Genomic DNA, 20,661 nt, shown 5'->3' with positions numbered 1-20,661 from the left:
CAATGGCACATTGTGTTAGCTAATCCAAGTTTATCATTTTATAAGGCTAATTGATCATTAGAAAACCCTTTTGCAATTATGTTAGCACAGCTGAAAACTGTTGTTCTGAGGCAATAAAAAGAGGCAATAAAACTGGCCTTTAGACTAGTTGAGTATCTGGAGCATCAGCATTTGTGGGTTCGATTACAGGCTCAAAATGGCAGGAAACAAAGAACTTTCTTCTGAAACTCATCAGTCTATTCTTGTTCTGGGAAATGAAGGCTATTCCATGCGAGAAATTGACAAGAAACTGAAGATCTCGTACAACGCTGTGTACTACTCCCTTCACAGAACAGCGCAAACTGTCTCTAACCAGAATAGAAAGAGGAGTGGGAGGCCCCAGTGCACAACTGGGCAAGAGGACAAGTACATTTGAGTGTCTAGTTTGAGAAACAGATGCCTCACAAGTCCTCAGCTGTCCTTCTTTTTTTATTGTTGCAAGTAAAAAAACACCAGGAAATCAGCTTCAAGTGATTTTAATTTTGGAAATCCTTTCCCAAGTATTACCACGCATAGAGACACGTGATCAAATACAAATGTAAACAAGGTTTGAAATGGTTATGTTTTAGTCAAATATTATCTGTTTGGCCTTCTTGCGGTCAATTTGCAGCCTACAACTTATTTATAATTATGTTCCGGCCCCCCGATCATCCACTCAAGAACAAATCGTTCCGCGGCTGAGTCTAGTTGATCCCTGGTGTACATGCTCCCCCTCCCACCTCCAAAAGTTCCTGGAAGTTTTCCTGAAATCCTCCAGTGCTCATTCCATCCTAAATGTCAGTAAGCCTCGGTGTCTTTTCTGTAAACACAGCTGTAGGGGTTGACGGATCAGAAGCCTCCAATTTCTGTCCCTCCCCTGGCCTTGTGTGTCCTGGTCCCATGGTTTCTCACCAGCTGGAGAATGGTCTTTGAGTATGATCGACCACCTTTTGTATCTGTTTATGTCTGGGCTGCCACTAACATTGACCATCAGCTGAGGATAAAAAATTATTAACACTCACACAGTCTAAAATGGATGCCAATCCTGATTTAAAGTGCTGTATAACCTGGAAATAACCCATCATTCCCTCGCCTCTCTCTCTCTCTCTCTCTCTCTCTCTCTCTCTCTGTAGATGGAGACAGAGCCTGTGATGGCCTCAGAGCCAGTGTTTGCAGTGGAGCCCTCGGTGCAGGTGGCATGCTGTCAGGCCCCGGCTACTGTACCCAACGGCTCTTCTGCAGCTCGGGCCAAAGTCGATGAACGCTCCGGAAAACTGACTGCAGAACAGCTGGCCGCCATCGACGATGATGAGCTCCTGGATAAAATGGTACTTCCCCCATATCACACATGCTTACGGTCCTCTAGTCCCCAGACCTAAATGTGTTGCAATGTGGTGTTGTTGTTTTTCTGTATTAGTGAAGAGTTAAATCTGATCTGCTGAGAGAACTTATATTTGGAAAGGTCATACCTTTACATTTCAGTGTGTGTGTGTGTGTGTGTGTGTGTGTGTGTGTGTGTGTGTGTGTGTGTGTGTGTGTGTGTGTGTGTGTGTGTGTGTGTGTGTGTGTGTGTGTGTGTGTGTGTGTGTTTGGAGCTATATGACTGAGTTTGTCTGAAGACCGACCCCTCTCATTCCTTCCGTCTGTCCTGTTCTTTCCGACAGCTGGATGAGTCCAAGGACTTTGAGGAGAGGAAGATGATCCGACAAGCCATGAGAGATCTGCGTAAGAGGAGGAGAGGTGAGAGAGACCACAGCCAGACTAACCAACCTCATGTCCCTTCCCTCTCTCCAACCTCTAACACCTTTCCCTTTCTCAGTGTCACTCTATACCTCAACCTAATTTCTTCATTTACCTCCTTTTTTTTCTTCCTTATCCATCTCTTTGTTATTTTCCCCCTCTGGTTTCATATTTGTAGCTGTTGTCTTTTCTCCATCATTGTCTTATTTTAATGATGATGTTAACTGCTGGGTCTTTCTGCTGGTAGTTTGACCTTCATCAAATCTGGTCTGCATTATGTACCTGCCTCATCTCTCGCCATTTTCCATCCTTATTTTCTGATCTTATTTTCACGTTCTCCCATCCTGCTCTCAGAGGCCGTACTGGGATGTACACAGGAGGAAATAGGTAGGAACGTCCTGTGTGTTTGTGGACTATGTTAATACAGTATATGCATCCGTGTTAGTCATTTATCAGTGTCCCACTTGGCTGTATCCCCTCATTGTCAACCATACTGTCCCACCAGTGCTGTTTCGAGCTTGTCATTTGAGTTTTCTCAGTGATACACATAGATCATGAACTGACCAGCAGCAACCATGAACATGCGGAACCTGTATGGTGGACGATGAGGGAACGCATGAGTCTTCATGTTTTCTGTAGATGTTGGAGTGACTACCCAGCACTCACCACAGTGCCATATGTGATCTATCAGGATGATGCAGGACTTTATGGTTCACTCACTGTCTCAGGGCAAACACACCTCATGTTGTTCCACATATGGATGGCTGGGTGCAAAGTGCTGACTGTTTGTTGAGACTCCAGACAGGACTCGGAACTCTGTATCAGAGAAGTTTCCATGGGCTTAGTAGCTAGCCACCCAGTTCATCCCTGTGTTACCCTTAACCCTAGCCAATCTGCTGAAACAGTAAGTGAGAGACCAGAGGTATTTAGTTCCATTATAATGAGCGCTTAACTGTGTCTCTGGGGATTAGGAAGGTATATGGACAGGTAAGACTGCTAGAGCTCCCAGGCATCGGGTAACAGTAGTGTTGGACAGCGTTCAGTAGCCTTTCTATGCCAGTGTCTCACTGGTCTGACATGATGTTCAGGGTCTCTGTTTGCACTCTTTGATGTTTGTTCAGCACATGCCCCACCACAGCACAGCCTGGGGTTGGTTGTGTTTGTCTTTCACCTGTGGGTGGCTGTTTGTGTTCCAAGGCATTTGATGGTACTTTGGAAAGAATCTTGAAATGTACCTCCGCAAACATTCAACCCATGTTTACATTGGCTTTGTAGCAGATGAGATGCTGTCAACTTGTTGAGTGCCTCTTCTCCCTCTTTTTCCACTGACCTTTTCCTCCTGCCATCCCTCCTCTCCTCTATCTCAGACCAGAGAGAAAAGGAGAGAGAGGTTCGTCTTGTGGAGCTTCGGCAGCAGAGAGAAGAGCGCGCTCAGAAGGGTCGTACGGGAGGAGGAGGAGCTGAAGGGGTCGTGATGAGGAAGGTGGAGAAGTCAGCTGATGGCTCCACCCTCAGCCAAGTCACCAAGACAAACCACTTCGCCCAGTCTGGTAGGCCAATCATACGCCATGTCTTAGGCTGACAACTTGGCTGATACATTTGGGCAGTACACTAGCTCCTGCATGATCTTCCCAGGTCAGTTGAAATGGTTCTAATGTACGTGTTTGTGTGTCTAGGGGATGGCAGCAGGACAGCTCACAGCACCATCATGGAGGCCAGTTATGTGAAGAAAACAGACAGTGAGTCATCAATGCATCTTCCTCCTCATTTAACATCATCATCATCATTTGATTGCTATCTGTTCTCCTCCATATATGGTGTTGTGTGATCTCACCACCACCACCTCCCTGTGTTCTCTAGTGGGGACAGTCCAGTCGAAGTCCTACAGCTACTCTTCTACCAGCTCCAGCTCCGCCAGGAAAGTGGGCAGGTGAGAACTGAACCCATATAATACTGTGCTGTATTAAATTCTGTGCCTAAACCCTCCTCCTCTGCAACCTCTATAGGATTAACGGAAATAGTGTTGAACTGTAATTTACCCCTTCTCTATCTTCCTCCATCAGTGTGTTTGACCGTGAGGATGACTCGGCGTCCCGTGCTGCGGAGCGCCGGCAGGCAGAGAAGCGTAAGGAGCTGATGAGAGCCCAGAGTCTGCCCAAAACGTCCGCCGCACAGTCCCGCAAAGCCATGATCGAGAAGTTGGAGAAGGAGAGCGGAGGGTAAGGATAGAAAGAACTGAGAATAGCAAAGAAGGAGAAGAGTTTAAACAGGTCTATACTAACGTAAACCAATCTCCCTTCTTCAGGCCAGGGAATAAAGCGGTTGCCAAGGTGAACATGGTCCAACGCTCCGCTAGCTGTGTGGTGCCCAATGCCAACTCCATCAAACAGATGCTGCTGGACTGGTGCCGCGCCAAGACCCGCTCATACGAGGTGAGCCAACCCACCATGGCACTATGCTGAGTGTCCAGTCTCCTTAAAGATCTGAGGCATTCACACTTCACACTAGCTCATCCTGCTATGAGTCTTAGGCCTTTATTATAACCCCTCTACTGCAATCAAAACCTGCCACCATGTCTTCTCTGTCAGCAATGCTGTGTTCTCTCACATGCTCTTGAGTCTAGTCTATGAGGTGACTAATGACATTTGGAAGCATTGGTTAATGCTTTGTGATTGAATATAGTATTCCTCTCCTCTTCTTTCCTCCTGCAGAATGTGGACATCCAGAACTTCTCTTCCAGTTGGAGTGATGGCATGGCGTTCTGTGCCCTGGTCCATAACTTCTTCCCAGAGGCCTTTGACTACTCCTCTCTCACCGCTGCCAACCGCAGACACAACTTTGAGGTGGCCTTCAGCACTGCAGAGTGAGTACACACATACACTTGAAAACTGTACATCATGCATGCGCTCATAGACGTACTGAATGTGTTGTCTTGAAGTATGACATGCAGTCAGAACTTCAGCCCTGGGCTAAATGGAAGCTTCACTCTTGGAGTTGCTCCATGGCCATTTACAGCAGAATGGACCAGGATCTGAGTGAACCATCCTCCGTCCCAAAGACCATCAATCGTCTGACTACCCCAAGGCTCTGTTCGTGGGAAATTAGATTCACTGTAGCTGTCTAGCCAACCCCCCCATTGAACTCAGAATCCGTCAAACATCTTGAGAACCAGAACTTCCCTCGCCTTTCTCTGCCCCAGACCCCCACACTCCTCTTTCTCTGCCCCAGACCCCCACACTCCTCTTTCTCTGCCCCAGACCCCCACACTCCTCTTTCTCTGCCCCAGACCCCCACACTCCTCTTTCTCTGCCCCAGACCCCCACACTCCTCTTTCTCTGCCCCAGACCCCCACACTCCTCTTTCTCTGCCCCAGACCCCCACACTCCTCTTTCTCTGCCCCAGACCCCCACACTCCTCTTTCTCTGCCCCAGACCCCCACACTCCTCTTCCTCTGCCCCAGACCCCCACACTCCTCTTTCTCTTCCCCAGACCCCCACACTCCTCTTTCTCTGCCCCAGACCCCCACACTCCTCTTTGAACAGATATGATCCCTCTATTGGGTATGTTTGTCTGACCTCTGTAAAATCAACACTGAGCTGCCAGTCTATGGATTCCTCAGGCTCAGCAGGACAGGACCTCTGGGTTCTCACCATCATCTCTTAGCCTTAATACCACCTAACTACCACCTAACTACCCATTCATGTACAGTAAGAATGGCTGCCTGAGGAAGGAAAAGAATGTGAATCCACAGGATGCAGCCTTTGGATTCATCACATTCAGCTATTGGACTCAACTCATTGTTTCCAGGGGCCCTACAGTAAGAGGGTTGGGGTGGGCTTTTTTATCCCTCCTCTCTCTCATGTCTGTACAGTCAGCTCCTGGATCTGTTACTACTACCACTACTACCACTACTACTACTACTACTACTACTACTACTACTACTACTACTACTACTACTACTACTATCATCTCCTGTACCTTTAAACCTCCACTCTCCATCCACTCTCCCCTCTCAGAGACGTTCTCCTCAGTAACCGCTGTGTGATGTGACCCTCCATCCACCAACCCTGATCTAAACCAGGAAACTCCTGAGACTGACCCCTCCCCAAACAACAACCACCAGGTTACTACAGTACAGGAAGAGCACTCGAGTGACTTCCTCCCAGACCCCTCTCCTTCCCTCTCTCCTTTAATCTGTCCCTCTCCTCCTCCTCTTCCTCACTCCACCTTCGTCATCTCCTCTTGTGATGAGGTCATGTACTGCCGACCTCTGTCCTGTCACCCACCAGTGTCTGCTGTGTTCACCTGTCCTTAGAGCCACTGTGATGATGCTGCTCATGACAAAGACCATGATGACGTAAACAACGGATTGTCAAACACGTGTTCCTCCTAGCTAGACCCCCAACCCCCTCTGCCACTGTGCTGCACTGTCACTCCCTTACCAACCACCCCCCCCCTCTCACACCCCTCCAACACAAACACACCACCCTGTGCACCACCAGTGTGTTTCTCTTCTAGGTTCACCCTGTGGTCCATGTCTTTATGTCAGTCTAGGATTCTTCTTGTTTTTTCCTTGTCTCTTGTTTTTGTACTGGACAAAACAAAGCCAATGTTCTACCGTTGACGTCTCTATAACCCCATGCCCAAGTCTTTTGTCTCAGTGCACAGAATAAAACAACAAAACAAACAAACAAAAAGGCAAAATGGACGTCGCCTGACGCTTCATTTGCCATTTTGTTGTGTCTGCGTGTGTGCACATATGTGTCATGTTGTTCATGAAGCATGTCAACTCATGGATATGTTTGTCAACACAGGGAATGTAATGTTATGGTGTGTTTTTGTGTCTTCTCTCTCCCTCTCTCCACACCCTGGCTATTCCTCTCATTTGGCTGCTCACTGCTCACTCTCTCATCCTCCTTCCTTCTGTCTCCCTCACTTTACTTCTACCTGTTCACTTTTCATATATCTGTATTTTCTCTATTTTCGGCTTTCCTCCCTCTTCTCTTTCTCTCCCCCTCCCTCGCCCCCCTCTTTCCCACTGCTCCCTCTCCGGGGTGCGGGTGCAGGAAGCTGGCTGACTGTCCCGAGCTGTTGGACGTAGAGGACATGGTGCGGATGCGTGAGCCAGATTGGAAGTGTGTGTACACGTACCTGCAGGAGTTCTACAGGGGCCTGGTGACCAAGGGCCTGGTTAAAACCAAAAACTCCTCCTAGAGTCACACCCCTAGGACCCCAAATGCACTCATGGTGAGAGAGGGAACAGGCCCACGGAGGAACCTCACGCTGGTGCTGGGGGTTTATGGGGTGGGATTGGTGTGAGTGGGAGATTCTCAATTGAGCGAAAGTCTATACTCTACTCATGTCCTCCGTCCTCTTCTCCGCCATGACCCAGAAACCAATAAGTGGTCGCCATATGTAGGATAATTCATTAGTTGTTTAACCGAGGAGTTTCCTCATCTCCTAGATTGCCTCGTCCAGCAGAGGATACCAGAGTTTTTCCCTCAAACCGTTGAATCAGCTGTTGTTTACTCGGAGAAGAAAAACATGCACACATTTAAAAACAATACTCTACTTATACGTTTATCCATAAAATGTCTAGCACAACTATCTAAATGTGTTTTTACCACATTACATTTACCTGATGACGAGCTAGTTGCGAAGGAGAGTCTTATTTTATACATGAGCATTTGTTTCCACGTTTCCTGTCCTCGATGACTCCTATCCTCAATTACCACTGACCTTTTTCAAAAGGAGGCGAGGAGAGGACAGAGAAGAGGACGTGAGGAATTGAGCAAATCCAATTGAGATTCTCCCAGTGTGTGACTGTGGGTGTAGGAGTGCATGTTGTCGGGGGGGGGCAGGATCAACAACAGTGCCACCAGTTCCATAATATTATGATGGTGAAGTCAGACAGGAGAAGAGTGAGCCCTCCATTAATACAATCAAGATCATTATCCTGCAGGAAGTCATATGAAGTTGTAGGAAGCGTACGCTTAGTGTAGGTCAGAGCTCAGTTTTCTCCGCCCTGTGAGCCAGTGCTGGGGTCCAGAGGCCCAAACATGGACTGTGAGTATGTGACTGCAGTCAGAGCCAGGTTCCAGGCTCCAGCCAGGCAGAGGGCCAGCCATCAGCACACCCCATCTGCAGCTCCACACTTTAAAAGGAGCTTCGGCAACACAACACTGGAGTGGAAACAGAGATTGGAAACAAAGTGGAGAGGAAAAAGAAATGTCAGACCTGTGCTGTGTGAAGCATGGGAATCATCTCCCCTCATTTAATGACTTCATGACTTGATGTTTTTCTACTTGAAGTGTATAAAGCCTGGTCAGTTTATATCATCCATCGCTGAATGACATAAATAGACTTATCTCCTTAGTATCTAAAACAACAAAGAAAAACTTCATACAGAGTTTTACAGGGTTGACATTTGTGTTTGTCTTTGAGGGGCTAGGTTACTATCTGCTGGTATAGTAGCTGTGCTCTCTCTGACTCCCACCTAGCAGCTGTTTCCCAGAGCTCTCCCTCTCCTCCTGCTCTGCGCTCCTGGTTGGGCAGCTCACACTGCCATACTGTTGTCAGTCAGCTACAGTACTTTTAGGGTTTAGTAGTCAAGTGTGCCTCCATGTGGTTATATGCATGCATTGCACATAGATGATTTTGATTACCAAATGGCAGGATATGTTTGGAACAAATACTTTGTAGTGTCTCCCTCTTGCCTGGTTAGATTGGGTGGATAAAAAAAGCTATTGTGAGAGCGGTGTTTGTGGAGAGAATGTCATATTTTATCTTTACCATCACTCTGTTCATCTCTCTCTTTCGCCATCTCCCCACCTCTCCCTTTCTCCATCTCACCATCTTTCCATCTCCGTTCCTTAGGGAATGTGCCAACTGCATGCCCCTGTTGGAGGTGGAGGACATGATGATCATGGGGAGGAAGCCTGACTCCAAGTGTGTGTTCACCTACGTGCAGTCACTGGTCAACCACCTGCGCAGGCACGAGATGAATCTCGCCAAGGCCTTTGCCAAACTCCAGGGCACCGACTTCTGAGCTGCCCCTGAGCTCACAGTGTGTCCTCTCCCATCGCACCACTATACTGTACCCCTCCTGTCCTCCTGAGCACTGTCCCTCAACACCGCCCCTGACCCAACAGGCTGACAGCAGCCCAGACTCTGAGTGAGGGGTGTTACTGATTTGCAAATCTCTGATGGCCAACGACGGAAGAGTGTTTGTGTAGGAGCGTCTATTGCTCATGATTATCTTTGTTGACAGTGGTGGCACGTCAGACAGAAATTCCCCTCCTCTGGACACACATTTGTTCAGGCTGTGCGAACCTTCCCAAAGGAAAACTCCAAAGTTTTCATTATAGAGAATATTTCTACGCTTTAATTGATATGTTATACTGAAATGTAGTTGTAGTCTATCAGTAGGCAATTATATTCATGCTTTGGAAGTCCTAGGGTTGTGGCACCAACAAAACCCTGCATGAAATGAACATGAGAGAAATATGCATTTTATTGTACTCACTCACTCACTCACCTTAATGCCTACATTTGTTTTCAGTGACAATTGTAGGATGTTACTCAAGCTGTTGGCGATGATGAAGAAAAATAATATGCATCTGTTTTATATTCCTTCAGTCCCCACTCTGGTTCTGTTTAAGGTGTTAACAAATCTGCTTGCTTTTTAAAACGCATCTACTTGAATTGTTTTAAATAGTCCTTATTATTCCTATTTTGTTGTTAATAATTATCATTATTACTATTTAAGTTTATTCATAAGCACTGGTATGGAGGGATGTTATTCAGTCATTGTGTTATATAGTAGTTAGCATTATGACATTGGTGGATCTGTTTGTACAGCCCTATGCTGAGTAAGAACCAGAACCGAATCTACAAACCCAGATGATGATGATGACTAGGTTGTAATAGCCATTTTCTAATACTGAGATGTTATGAAAGTAGTTGTGTAACTATAATTCATTTTGTATTTACACCACTCATATTTACATCATTTTGGTCAGAGTGGAGAAAAACCAGTGTTGAAAAGTAGGTTCCAAGTGCTTCTCAAACAGGTAAAATCACACATTGGTGTTGTTTCTAGATTATTATGTCTTTATATCAGCTTTTCTCCCTGTCCTTGCCTCAGTTTGTTACATTGGGGCATCAAAAGAATCAGCATAGAAAATAGTTTCCCAACGCCCACACGATCAGACTGAGCATTCCAATGGCCAAAAGAGGCGCAGGGAAATAAATGATAAAAAATATATTGGAGTTATTTTCATGAAATAAACACACAGAGTGATTTTTTAGAGTGATGATTTAAAACTACAATTAAAAAGACTGCATGGGGGCTTTAAGGGCCACAAAATTAGCAGCGATGACTGGGGTGTAAACTCTGTGGATTTGGAAACTAGAAGTGCTCCTGAGTAGAATGGACACAACCTTTCACTGTGACACAATGTACAGAACATTTTGTATTGTCCAAATGATAGAACACACACAAAAAACATTGTTGACCATTTACGCCTGAAAAAAGAGACCTATATCATAGAAATACTTTAAATAATTATTTGTTTAACGTATAACATATATTGATAATTGTGCACATTTTCCATAATGTTCGCTCTAGTAATTAATATACAAAGTATACAGGACAGGACTCAAAATCCGTGACCTGGAAGTGCTTAGTTATTTTTGCCAGCTTCACAAAGGTGTCACATTCACACACTGCCAGCACCATATGCTTTGAAGTTTTGTTTCATGAGTGTTTCATTTCTACGAATCAAACCTATAGCCAAAACAAAGTTTATGGTAATGTAATTATTTGATTGAATATGAAAGGTTTGTTGGCGAGGCCAACTTCTCTTCTCTACATCATTTGGCCCAATGAAGGCTGGCTTTCAGCTCAGTCGATTCTATGACCGATGAACAGGAGAGTATTTCTGATTAAGGCTAAATGTACTTTATTTCCAATGTATATTTTCTGAACTTAAGTGAAGAAAAAAAATTATATGTATTCCATTATATATTATGATTTATTTATCAAGAATTGTAATACTTTTCAGTTAGATTTAGAATTGGTTTTGATGTAATTAACTGCTTTGTTCTCTGTACATCTGTAATTGAGACTTGAGAAAGTTACACTTTTTCAATATTCCGCTCCTGCCAATTTGGCAACCAGAGAGCTTTCTCAAACTAGTGAATCCTGTACTGTACATACAGTGCATTCGGAAAGTATTCAGACCCCTTGACTTTTCCCACATTTTGTTATGTTACAGCCTTATTCTAAAATGGATTTTTTTTTTAAAGCCTCAGCAATCTACACACAATACCCCATAATGACAAAGTGAAAACAGTTTGGTAGAAATTTTTGCAAATGTATAAAAATAAGAAGCATAAGTATTCCAATCCTTTGTTATGAGACTTGAAATTGAGCTCAGGTGCATCCTGTTTCCATTGATCATCCTTGAAATGTCAGGATCGAAGGAAAGATGAACAGAGCAAAGTACAAAGAGATCCTTGGTGAAAACCTGCTCCAGAGCGCTCAGGACCTCAGACTGGGATGAAGGTTCACCTTCCAACAGGACAACGACCCTAAGCACACAGCCAAGACAACGCAGGAGTGGCTTCGGGACAAGTCTCTAAATGTCCTTGAGTGGCCCAGCCAGAGCCCAGACTTGAACCCAGTCAAACATCTCTGAAGAGACCTGAAAATAGCTGTGCAGCGATTCTCCCCATCCAACCTGACAGAGCTTGAGTGGATCTGCAGAGAAGGATGGGAAAAACTCCCCAAATACAGGTGTGCTATGCTTGTAGCGTCATACCCAAGAAGACTCAAGGCTGTAATCTCTGCCAAAGGTGCTTCAACAAAGTACTGTGTAAAGGGTCTGAATAAATTTGCAAACATTTCTAAAAACCTGTTTTTACTTTGTCATTATGGGGTATTGTGTGTAGATTGATGAGTGAAAAAAACAATTTCATACATTTTAGAATAAGGGTGTAACGTAACAACATGTGAATGCACTGTACATGCTTGGACACGATGTCATAATTCCTTGTTTTTGTAGAGAGCCTGGTTCCTCTCTAGGTTTCTTCCGAGGTTCCTGCCTTTCAAGGGAGTTTTTCCTAGCCACTGTGCTTCTACATCTGCATTGCTTGCTGTTTGGGGTTTTAGGCTGGGATTCTGTATAAGATCTTTGTGACATCTGCTGAAGTAAAAAGGGCTTTATAAATACATTTGTACTCCACAATTAAATGTAAATTAACAATTAAAACCAATTTAAGACAAAATATTTGTTGTTGATTGTTTGTCTTTAAATTGTCTGTTACTGTAAAAAAACCAATTGTGTGTATGTGTTTGCAATGGGAATTTGTTTTTAGAATGGATAGTCTAGAAATGGCAAATGGATAGTATACACATTTTCAAAAATATTGAAAGTGTTACACATTTTTCTTTTACAACTATTTGTCATCCCCTTCACTTGAATCCCCTTGTGCCTAAGCCCCACACACCTGGACACGTTACATCAGCCACAAGCCAACCAGGAGGTTTTACAGCTCGAGGCGTCATTCAGTTCCACAGTGTACAGGAAGTCATTTTACACACGAGATCAGCAGAGAGACCCCATACTTGACACTTTGTGGTAAATCAATTTTAGTGTGACCTTCAAAACCTATGCTGATGCTCCCCCAAGTGCTAATCCAGGACCTGCCTGTCATTCTGATCCCAAACATTTCTGTTATGAGATGCAGAAACAAACTGGTCTTGGACCAGACCTGGGGGAGAGTAGGCCTGTCTGTCCAGGTACACACTCCTCTTTACTGCTGTGAGGGTTATAGGTCAGAGTGTTTGGCCTCTGCGTCGGACTCTGAGGAAGCGTTGTCTGTGGGGGCTGAGGAGGGGGAGGACGGGGACTTGGGGGTGCTTTTGAAGGGGCTGTGCTTGGCGGGGAGAAGCAGAACACCACTGGGACCTCATCCTCAGGCTGAGCCTTCTTGTAGAAGCCCAACTTCTCCAGCAGCTATTCTCAGAGCAGGCCATGTCAGATAGGGCGATGCACTGAACAGGGAAGTCATACAGGTGAGACGCATATCCTCACAAGAACTCTCTATACCCTATTCTTTGACAAGATGTATCATTGCATAAATAGGTTTTTCATACAATTTCTGTGCAATATTAGGCCCACCCTTTACATGCTTGCATCTCTATGACAAATATTTTATTAACCATTATAGCTCACTAGTGAGAACCTACAAACAGCATAGAAAATTATTAACACCAGAGATGTGATAAAGATACAGTAAAACTGTGTTTCAGCAGCTCACTTACGTCAAGCTCTTCGTAGTAGTGGTTGAGGAGGACAAGCTCAGGTTCGGCCCCAGGGATGTGCTACATTACCAGGTTATGGCTGGCGTGGCATGGGTCAGGGGTCACAAACATAAAAAGAAGGCAAACAGGGAAATGCAATGACTGTGGACAGGCTTCTGACACCCCAGTCCAGGACAACTTCCTTCACGCCCTAGTGCCCTGCCTGCTGTCTTGTCAGACTAGCTATACTGAACAAAAATATTAACGCAGCATGTAAAGTGTTGGTCCCATGTTTCATGAGCTGAATATAGTATATAAGATCCCAGAATGTTCCATGCACACACAAAGCTTATTTCGCTCAAAAGTTGTGCACAAATTGGTTTACCTCCATGCTAGTGAGCATTTCTCATTTGCCAAGATATTCCATCCACGTGACAGGTGTGGCATATCAAGAAGCTGATTAAACTGCATGTTCATTACACAGGTGCACCTTGTGTTAGGGACACTAAAAGGCCACTCTAAAATGTGCAGTTGCCACAGATGTCTCAAGTTTTGAGGTAGCTTGCAATTGGAATGCTGACTGCAGGAATTTCCACCAGAGCTGCTGCCAGAGAATTTCATGTTTATTTCTCTACCTTAAGCTGCCTCCAACGTCGTTATAGAGAATTTGGCAGTACGTCCAACCGGCTTCACAACCGCATACCACATGTAACCACGCCAGCCCAAGAACTCCACATCCAGCTTCTTCACCTGCGGGATCATCTGAGGCCACCCACCCGGATAGCTGATGAAACTGTGGGTTTGCACAAGCGAAGAATTTCTGCACTAACTGTCAGAAACCATCTCAGGGAAGCTCATCTGCGTGCTCGTCGTCCACATCAGTGTCTTGACCTGACTGCAGTTCGGTATCGTAACTGACTTCAGTGGGCAAATGCTCCCCTTCGATGGCCACTGGCACGCTGGAGAAGTGTGTTTTTCACGGATGAATCCCGGTTCCAACTGTACAGGGCAGATGGCAGACAGCGTGTATGGCATCGTGTGGGCGAGTGGTTTGCTGATGTCAACGTTGTGAACAGAATGCCCATAGTGGCAGTGGGGTTATCTTCTATGGGCTAGGTGGGACGCTAGCGGGACAGCCAGTGAAATATCAGGGCGGCAAATTCAAAAACAACAAAATGCCATAATTCGACTTTCTCAAACATACAACTATTTTACACCATTTTAAAGATAAACTTCTCGTTAATCTAACCACATTGTCCGATTTCAAAAAGGCTTTACAGCGAAAGCAAAACATTAGATTATGTTTGGAGAGTACATAGACAAAAATAATCACACAGCCATTTTCCAAGCAAGGACTTGTGTCAATAAAACCCAAAACACAGCTAAATGAAGCACTAACCTTTGGCGATCTTCATCAGATGACACTCCTAGGACATTATGTTACACAATACATGTATGTTTTGTTCGATAAAGTTCATATTTATATCCAAAAACAGCATTTTACATTGGCGCGTGATGTTCAGAAAATGTATTCCCACCAAAACGTCCGGGGAATGTGCACATCAATTTACAAAAATACTCATCATAAACATTGACAAAATATATAACAATTATTTTAAGAATTATAGATAGACTACCCCTGGATGCAACCGCTGTGTCAGATTTTAAAATAGCTTTACGGAGAAAGCACATTTTTCAATATTCTGAGTACATAGCTCAGCCATCACGGTGAGCTATTCAGACACCCGCCAAGTTCGGGGCAAACCTAAACTCAGAATTAGTATTAGAAATATTCTCTTACCTTTGCTGATCTTCATCAGAATGCACTCCCAGGACTGCTACTTCCACAAGAAATGTTGTTTTTGTTCGAAATAATCCATATTTATGTACAAATACCTCCGTTTTGTTCGTGCGTACATATCACTTATCCAAAGGCATAACGTGCGAGCGCGGAACAAGAGACGAAAAGTCAAAATGTTCCATTACCGTACTTAGAAGCATGTCAAACGCTGTTTGAAATCAATCTTTATGGTATTTTTAACGTAAAATTGTGATAATATTCCAACCGGACAATAGCATATTCATTCAAGAAGAAAAAGAATGAACGGCGTGCTCGCGTGACTGCACATATCCAATCCCTTTGTTGCCAGGCAGACCACTCAGTAACTGAGCTCCTATTATCTGCCCAGTGACAGGAAAATGCTCAAACCACTTTCTGAAGGCTTTAGACAGCCAATGGAAGCCTTAGGAAGTGCAACGTCCCCCACAGACACTGTAGCTTTGATAGAGAATCAAAAGAAGAACTACAATTCTCAGACTTTTCACTTCCTGCTTGGATGTTTCTCAGGTTTTTGCCTGCCATATGAGTTCTGTTATACTCACAGACACCATTCAAACAGTTTTAGAAACTTCAGAGTGTTTTCTATCCAAATCTACTAATAATATGCATATTCTAGTTTCTGGGCCAGAGTAGTAACCTGTTTAAATTGGGTACGTTTTTCATCCGGCCGTGAAAATACTGCCCCCTAGCCCAGACAGGTTATGGTATGGGCAGTCATAAGCTACGGACAACAAACACAATTGCATTTTATCAATGGCAATTTGAATGCAAAGAGATACCGTGATGAGATCCCGAGGCCCATTGTCTTGCCATTCATCCGCTGCCATCACCTCATGTTTCAGCATGATAATTCACGGCCCCATGTCGCACCCAATTCCTGGAAGCTGAAAATGTCCCAGTTCTTCCATGGCCTGCATACTCACCAGACATGTCACCCATTGGGAATGTTTGGGATGCTCTAGATTGACGTGTACGACAGCATGTTGCAGTTCCCACCAATATCCAGCAACTTCGCACAGCCATTGAAGAGGAGTGAGACAACATTCCACAGGCCACAATCAACAGCCTGATCAACTCTATGCGAAGGAGATGTGTCACACTGCATGAGGCAAATGATGGTCACACCAGATACTGACTGGTTTTCAGATCCACGCTCCTACCTTTTTTTAAGGTATCTGTGGCCAACAGATGCATTTTTGCATTCCCAGTCATGTGAAATCCATAGATTAGGGCCTAATGAATGTATTTTATTTGACAGATTTTTTTATATGAACTGTAACTCAGTAAAATCTTAGAAATTGTTGCATGTTGTGTTTATATTTTTGTTCAGGTAGTAGGAAGTTGTTTCATGTGAGGTTTGGACATTGTGCTCCATACAGGACAGGGATCCTGAAGTGTCAGCACAAGAACTGTTCTTCGGGAGCTTCATGAAATGGGTTTCCATGGTCGAACAGCCTCACACAAGCCTAAGATCACCATGCGCAATGACAAGTGTTGGTTGGAGTGGTGTAAAGCTTGCCGCCATTGCACTCTGGAGCAGTGGAAAATGCGTTCTCTGGAGTGATGAATCATGCTTCACCATCTGGCAGTCGGACAGACAAATCTGGGTGTGGCGTATGCCAGGAGAATGCTACCTGCCCCAATGCATAGTGCCAACTGTAAAGTTTGTTGGAGGAGGAATAATGGTTGGGCTGTTTTTCATGGTTCGGGCTAGGCCGCTTAGTTCCATTGAAGGGAAATCTTAACGCTAAAGCAAACAATGACATGCTAGACGATTCTGTGCTTCCAACTTTGTGGCAACAGTTTGGGGAAGGCCCTTTCCTGTTTCAGCATGACAATGCCCCAGTGTACAAAGCGAGGTCAATACAGAAATGGTTTATTGGTGTGGAAGAACTTTAATGGCCTGCACAGAGCCCTGACCTCAACCCCATCAAACACCTTTGGGATGAATTAAAACGCTGACTGCGAGCCAGGCCTAATCACCCCAATATCAGTGCCCAACCTCATTAATACTCTTGTGGCTGAATTGAAGCACGTCCACCTTGCAATGTTACAACATCTAGTGGAAAGCCTTCCCAGAAGAGTGGAAGCTGTTATAGCAGCAAAAGAGGGACCAACTCCACATTAATGCCCATGATTTTGGAACGTGATGTTCGACGAACAGGTGTCCACATACTTTTGGTCATGTAGTGTAGTTTATAAGTCAGTGAAAAGGCTGTTAATTATTTATTCTAAGGTGGCTAAATCAGATATAAACATGGTCAACAAGTTAATCCAGACCTTATCCAGTGCATGGCTTCCAGATCACGGCAGAGCCCCTACCTACCACATCTCTGCACGTCTGCCATCACAAGCACCAAAATGAAAAAGATTCTAAAGAGGAATATCCTGGATCACAAAGGCTTTGACCTGAGGGAAGAAGAGTGTATGATTAGTGTATCTCTGCTTTTTTGGGCAAACTGCTATACATTTTACAAATCCTTCAGCACTTGCAATACATCAATCAACAAACCTATACAATGTTGGCTGGAGTGGTGTAAAGCTCGTCGCCATTGGACTCTTGAGCAGTGGAAACGTGTTCTCTGGAGTGATGAATCACGCTTCACCATCTGGCAGTCGGACAGACAAATCTGGGTTTGGCGGATGCCAGGAGAATGCTACCCTCCCCTATGCATAGTGCCAACTGTAAAGTTTGGTGGAGGAGGAATAATGGTCTGGGGCTGTTTTTTTTTTACAATAACCATATAATAGATTAGAATATATGAACGCAATTGCATACAATATCCTACCTCCAGCTTTGCTTCTGCGAGACCATCCAGTTTCTTCAGATCTACATCATAAACCGACACACAGTGAAGTAAGTTGGCAAAAATGAACAACCACATAATTTCCTTTGATTCCTGCGTGGCAAGTAGATTCGTGCTGAGCAGACGGTCTTGCTGATTCGGATTCGTGCTGAGCAGCCGGTCTTGCTCATTCGGATTCGTGCTGAGCAGCCGGTCTTGCTCATTCGGATTCGTGCCGAGCAGCCGGTCTTGCTCATTCGGATTCGTGCCGAGCAGCCGGTCTTGCTCATTCGGATTCGTGCCGAGCAGCCGGTCTTGCTCATTCGGATTCGTGCCGAGCAGCCGGTCTTGCTCATTCGGATTCGTGCCGAGCAGCCGGTCTTGCTCATTCGGATTAGTGCCGAGCAGACGGTCTTGCTCATTCGGATTTGTGCCGAGCAGCCGGTCTTGCTCATTCGGATTCGTGCCGAGCAGCCGGTCTTGCTCATTCGGATTCGTGCCAAGCAGACGGTCTTGCTCATTTGGTCTTGCAACAGGTACTCTTGAAAAAGAAATGTGCTGCTCTAAGGTAATGTTCAACTACTGTCTAGTCCGGACCCTTTGGCACGCCAATAGCATTCCTGGGCCACATTCAGTTGCAAAATGTTTTTGAACGTTGCAGATAGAAATACCATGAATAGAGTTGCCGTGATTCCTTATTCTACATGTTGGAGTGGCATGTTTGTTCTACATAGCATATTTACAGTGCATTTGGAAAGTATTCAGACCCCTTGACTTTTTCCACATTTTGTTACATTACAGCCTTTTTCTAAAAAGGATTAAACAATTTTTTCCCCTCATCAATCTACACACAATACTCCATCATGACAAAGCAAAAACAGGTTTTTAGACATTTTTGCAAATGTATTTTAATAAAAAACAGAAATACCTTATTTACATAAGTATTCAGACCCTTTGCTATGAGACTCGAAATTGAGCTCAGGTGAATCCTGTTTCCATTGATCATCCTTGAGATGTTTCTACAACTTGATAAATTCAATCGATTGGAGATAATTGGGAAAGACATACACCTGTCTATATAATGTCCCACAGTTGACAGTGCATGTCAGAGCAAAAACCAAGCCACGAGGTTGAAGGAATCTGTCGTAGGGCTCAGAGACAGGATTGTGTCGAGGCACAGATCTGGGGAAGGGTACCAAAAAATGTCTGCAGCATTGAAGGTCCCCAAGAACACAGTGGTCTCCATCATTCTTAAATGGAAGAAGTTTGGAAGTACAAAGACTCTTCCTGGAGCTGGCCGCCCGGCCAAACTGAGCAATTTGGGGAGAAGGGCCTTGGTCAGGGAGGTGACCAAGAACCCGATGGTCACTCTGACAGAGCTCCAGAGTTCCTCTGTGGAGATGGGAGAACCTTCCAGAAGGACAACCATCTCTGCAGCACTCCGCCAATTAGGCCTTTGTGGTAGAGTGGCCAGACAGAAGCCGCATGACAGCCCGCTTGAAGTTTGATAAAAGGCACCTAAAGGACTCTCAGAACATGAGAAACAAGATTCTCTGGTCTGATGAAACCAAGATTGAAGTCTTTGGCCTGAATGCCAAGCGTCACGTCTGGAGGAAACCTGGCACCATCCTTACGGTGTAGCATAGTGGTGGCAGCATCATGCTGTGGGGATGTTTTTCAGCGGCAGGGACCGGTAGACTAGTCAGGATCGAGGGAAAAATGGAGCAAAGTACAGAGAGATCCTTGATGAAAACCTGCTCCAGAGCGCTCAGGACCTGGGGCAAAGGTTCACCTTCTAACATGAAAACGACCCTAAGCACACAGCCAAGACAACGCAGGAGTGGCTTCGGGACAAGTCTCTCAATGTCCTTGAGTGTCCCAGCCAGACCCTGGACTTGAAACCGATCCAACATCTCTGGACAGACCTGAAAATAGCTGTGCAGCGACGCTCCCCATCCAACCTGACAGAGCTTGAGAGGATCTGCAGAGAAGAATGGGGGAAACTCCCCAAATACAGGTGTGCCAAGCTTGTAGTGTCATACCCAAAAAGACTCAAGGCTGTTATCGCTGCTGTACTGAATAAAGGGTCTGAATACTTATGTAAATGTGATATTTCAGTTTTACATTTTTAAACATTTTCACACATTTCTAAAAACCTGTTTTTGCTTTGTCATTATGGGGTATTGTGTGTAGATTGAGGAGGTAAAAAAACCAACAATTTAATCAATTTTAGAATAAGGCTGTAAAGATTGTAGCCTATAGCCATTGCTCAATTCCTCATGTACATTTTACTACAGCACCTTTATATTCAAGAGGAGAGGTCCACGGGACCAAGGTTTATTATGAATAAGACACAACAATAAATACAAGTCATAGATCCCACAGTCACACACACACACACACTCACTGGCTAGACTTACAGTGCATTCGGAAAGTATTCAGACCCCTTGACTTCCTCCACATTTTGTTTACGTTACAGCCTTATTCTAAAATGTATTAAATAAAAACATGTCCCTCAGCAATCTACACACAATACCCCATAATGCACATTTATTTAAAATAATAAACAGAAATACCTTATTTATGTAAGTATTCAGACCCTTTGATATGAGACTCAAAATTGAGCTCAGATGTGAGCTCAATGTTTCTACAACTTGATTGGAGGCCACCTGTGGTAAATTACATTGATTGGACATGATTTGGAAAGGCAAACACCTGTCTATATAAGGTCCCACAGTAGATAGTGCATATCAGAGCAAAAACCAAGACATGATGTCAAAGGAAAGGTCCGTAGAGTTCCAAGACAGAATTGTGTCGAGGCACAGATCTGGGGAAGGGTACCAAAAAATGTCTGCAGCATTGAAGGTCCCCAAGAACACAGTGGCGCTCCACCAATCAGGCCTTTATGGTAGAGTGGCCAGACGGAAGCCACTCCTCAGTAAAAAGCAGATGACAGCCCGCTTGGAGTT

The 20,661-nt window shown here is 44.7% G+C and overlaps 1 protein-coding gene across 5 annotated transcripts in view; it reads left to right on the top strand.

The window, feature by feature from the left end:
- smtnb (smoothelin b) overlaps positions 1-10,746 on the top strand; it is a 92,140-nt gene extending 81,394 nt beyond the window's left edge. For 2 of the 5 annotated variants that reach the window (XM_014171305.2, XM_014171308.2), the window contains 10 exons: positions 1,152-1,346; positions 1,683-1,758; positions 2,113-2,145; positions 3,126-3,308; positions 3,435-3,497; positions 3,619-3,688; positions 3,822-3,977; positions 4,064-4,190; positions 4,470-4,621; positions 8,635-10,746. In XM_014171305.2, coding sequence (XP_014026780.2) covers positions 1,152-1,346; positions 1,683-1,758; positions 2,113-2,145; positions 3,126-3,308; positions 3,435-3,497; positions 3,619-3,688; positions 3,822-3,977; positions 4,064-4,190; positions 4,470-4,621; positions 8,635-8,806 — 1,227 coding nt within the window. In that variant the 3' untranslated portion in view covers positions 8,807-10,746. Of the gene's footprint in view, positions 1-1,151; positions 1,347-1,682; positions 1,759-2,112; positions 2,146-3,125; positions 3,309-3,434; positions 3,498-3,618; positions 3,689-3,821; positions 3,978-4,063; positions 4,191-4,469; positions 4,622-6,824; positions 7,006-8,634 lie in introns of all 5 variants that reach the window. The other 3 variants (XM_045706729.1, XM_045706731.1, XM_045706730.1) reach the window with 3 other exon arrangements.
- The last annotated feature ends 9,915 nt before the right edge of the window (positions 10,747-20,661 follow it).

Source organism: Salmo salar, chromosome ssa24 (genome assembly GCF_905237065.1).
Source record: "Salmo salar chromosome ssa24, Ssal_v3.1, whole genome shotgun sequence".
Lineage (NCBI taxonomy): Eukaryota > Metazoa > Chordata > Actinopteri > Salmoniformes > Salmonidae > Salmo > Salmo salar.
Note: the sequence above shows the minus strand (reverse complement) of the source record. Positions and strands in the feature narration are given on the sequence as shown.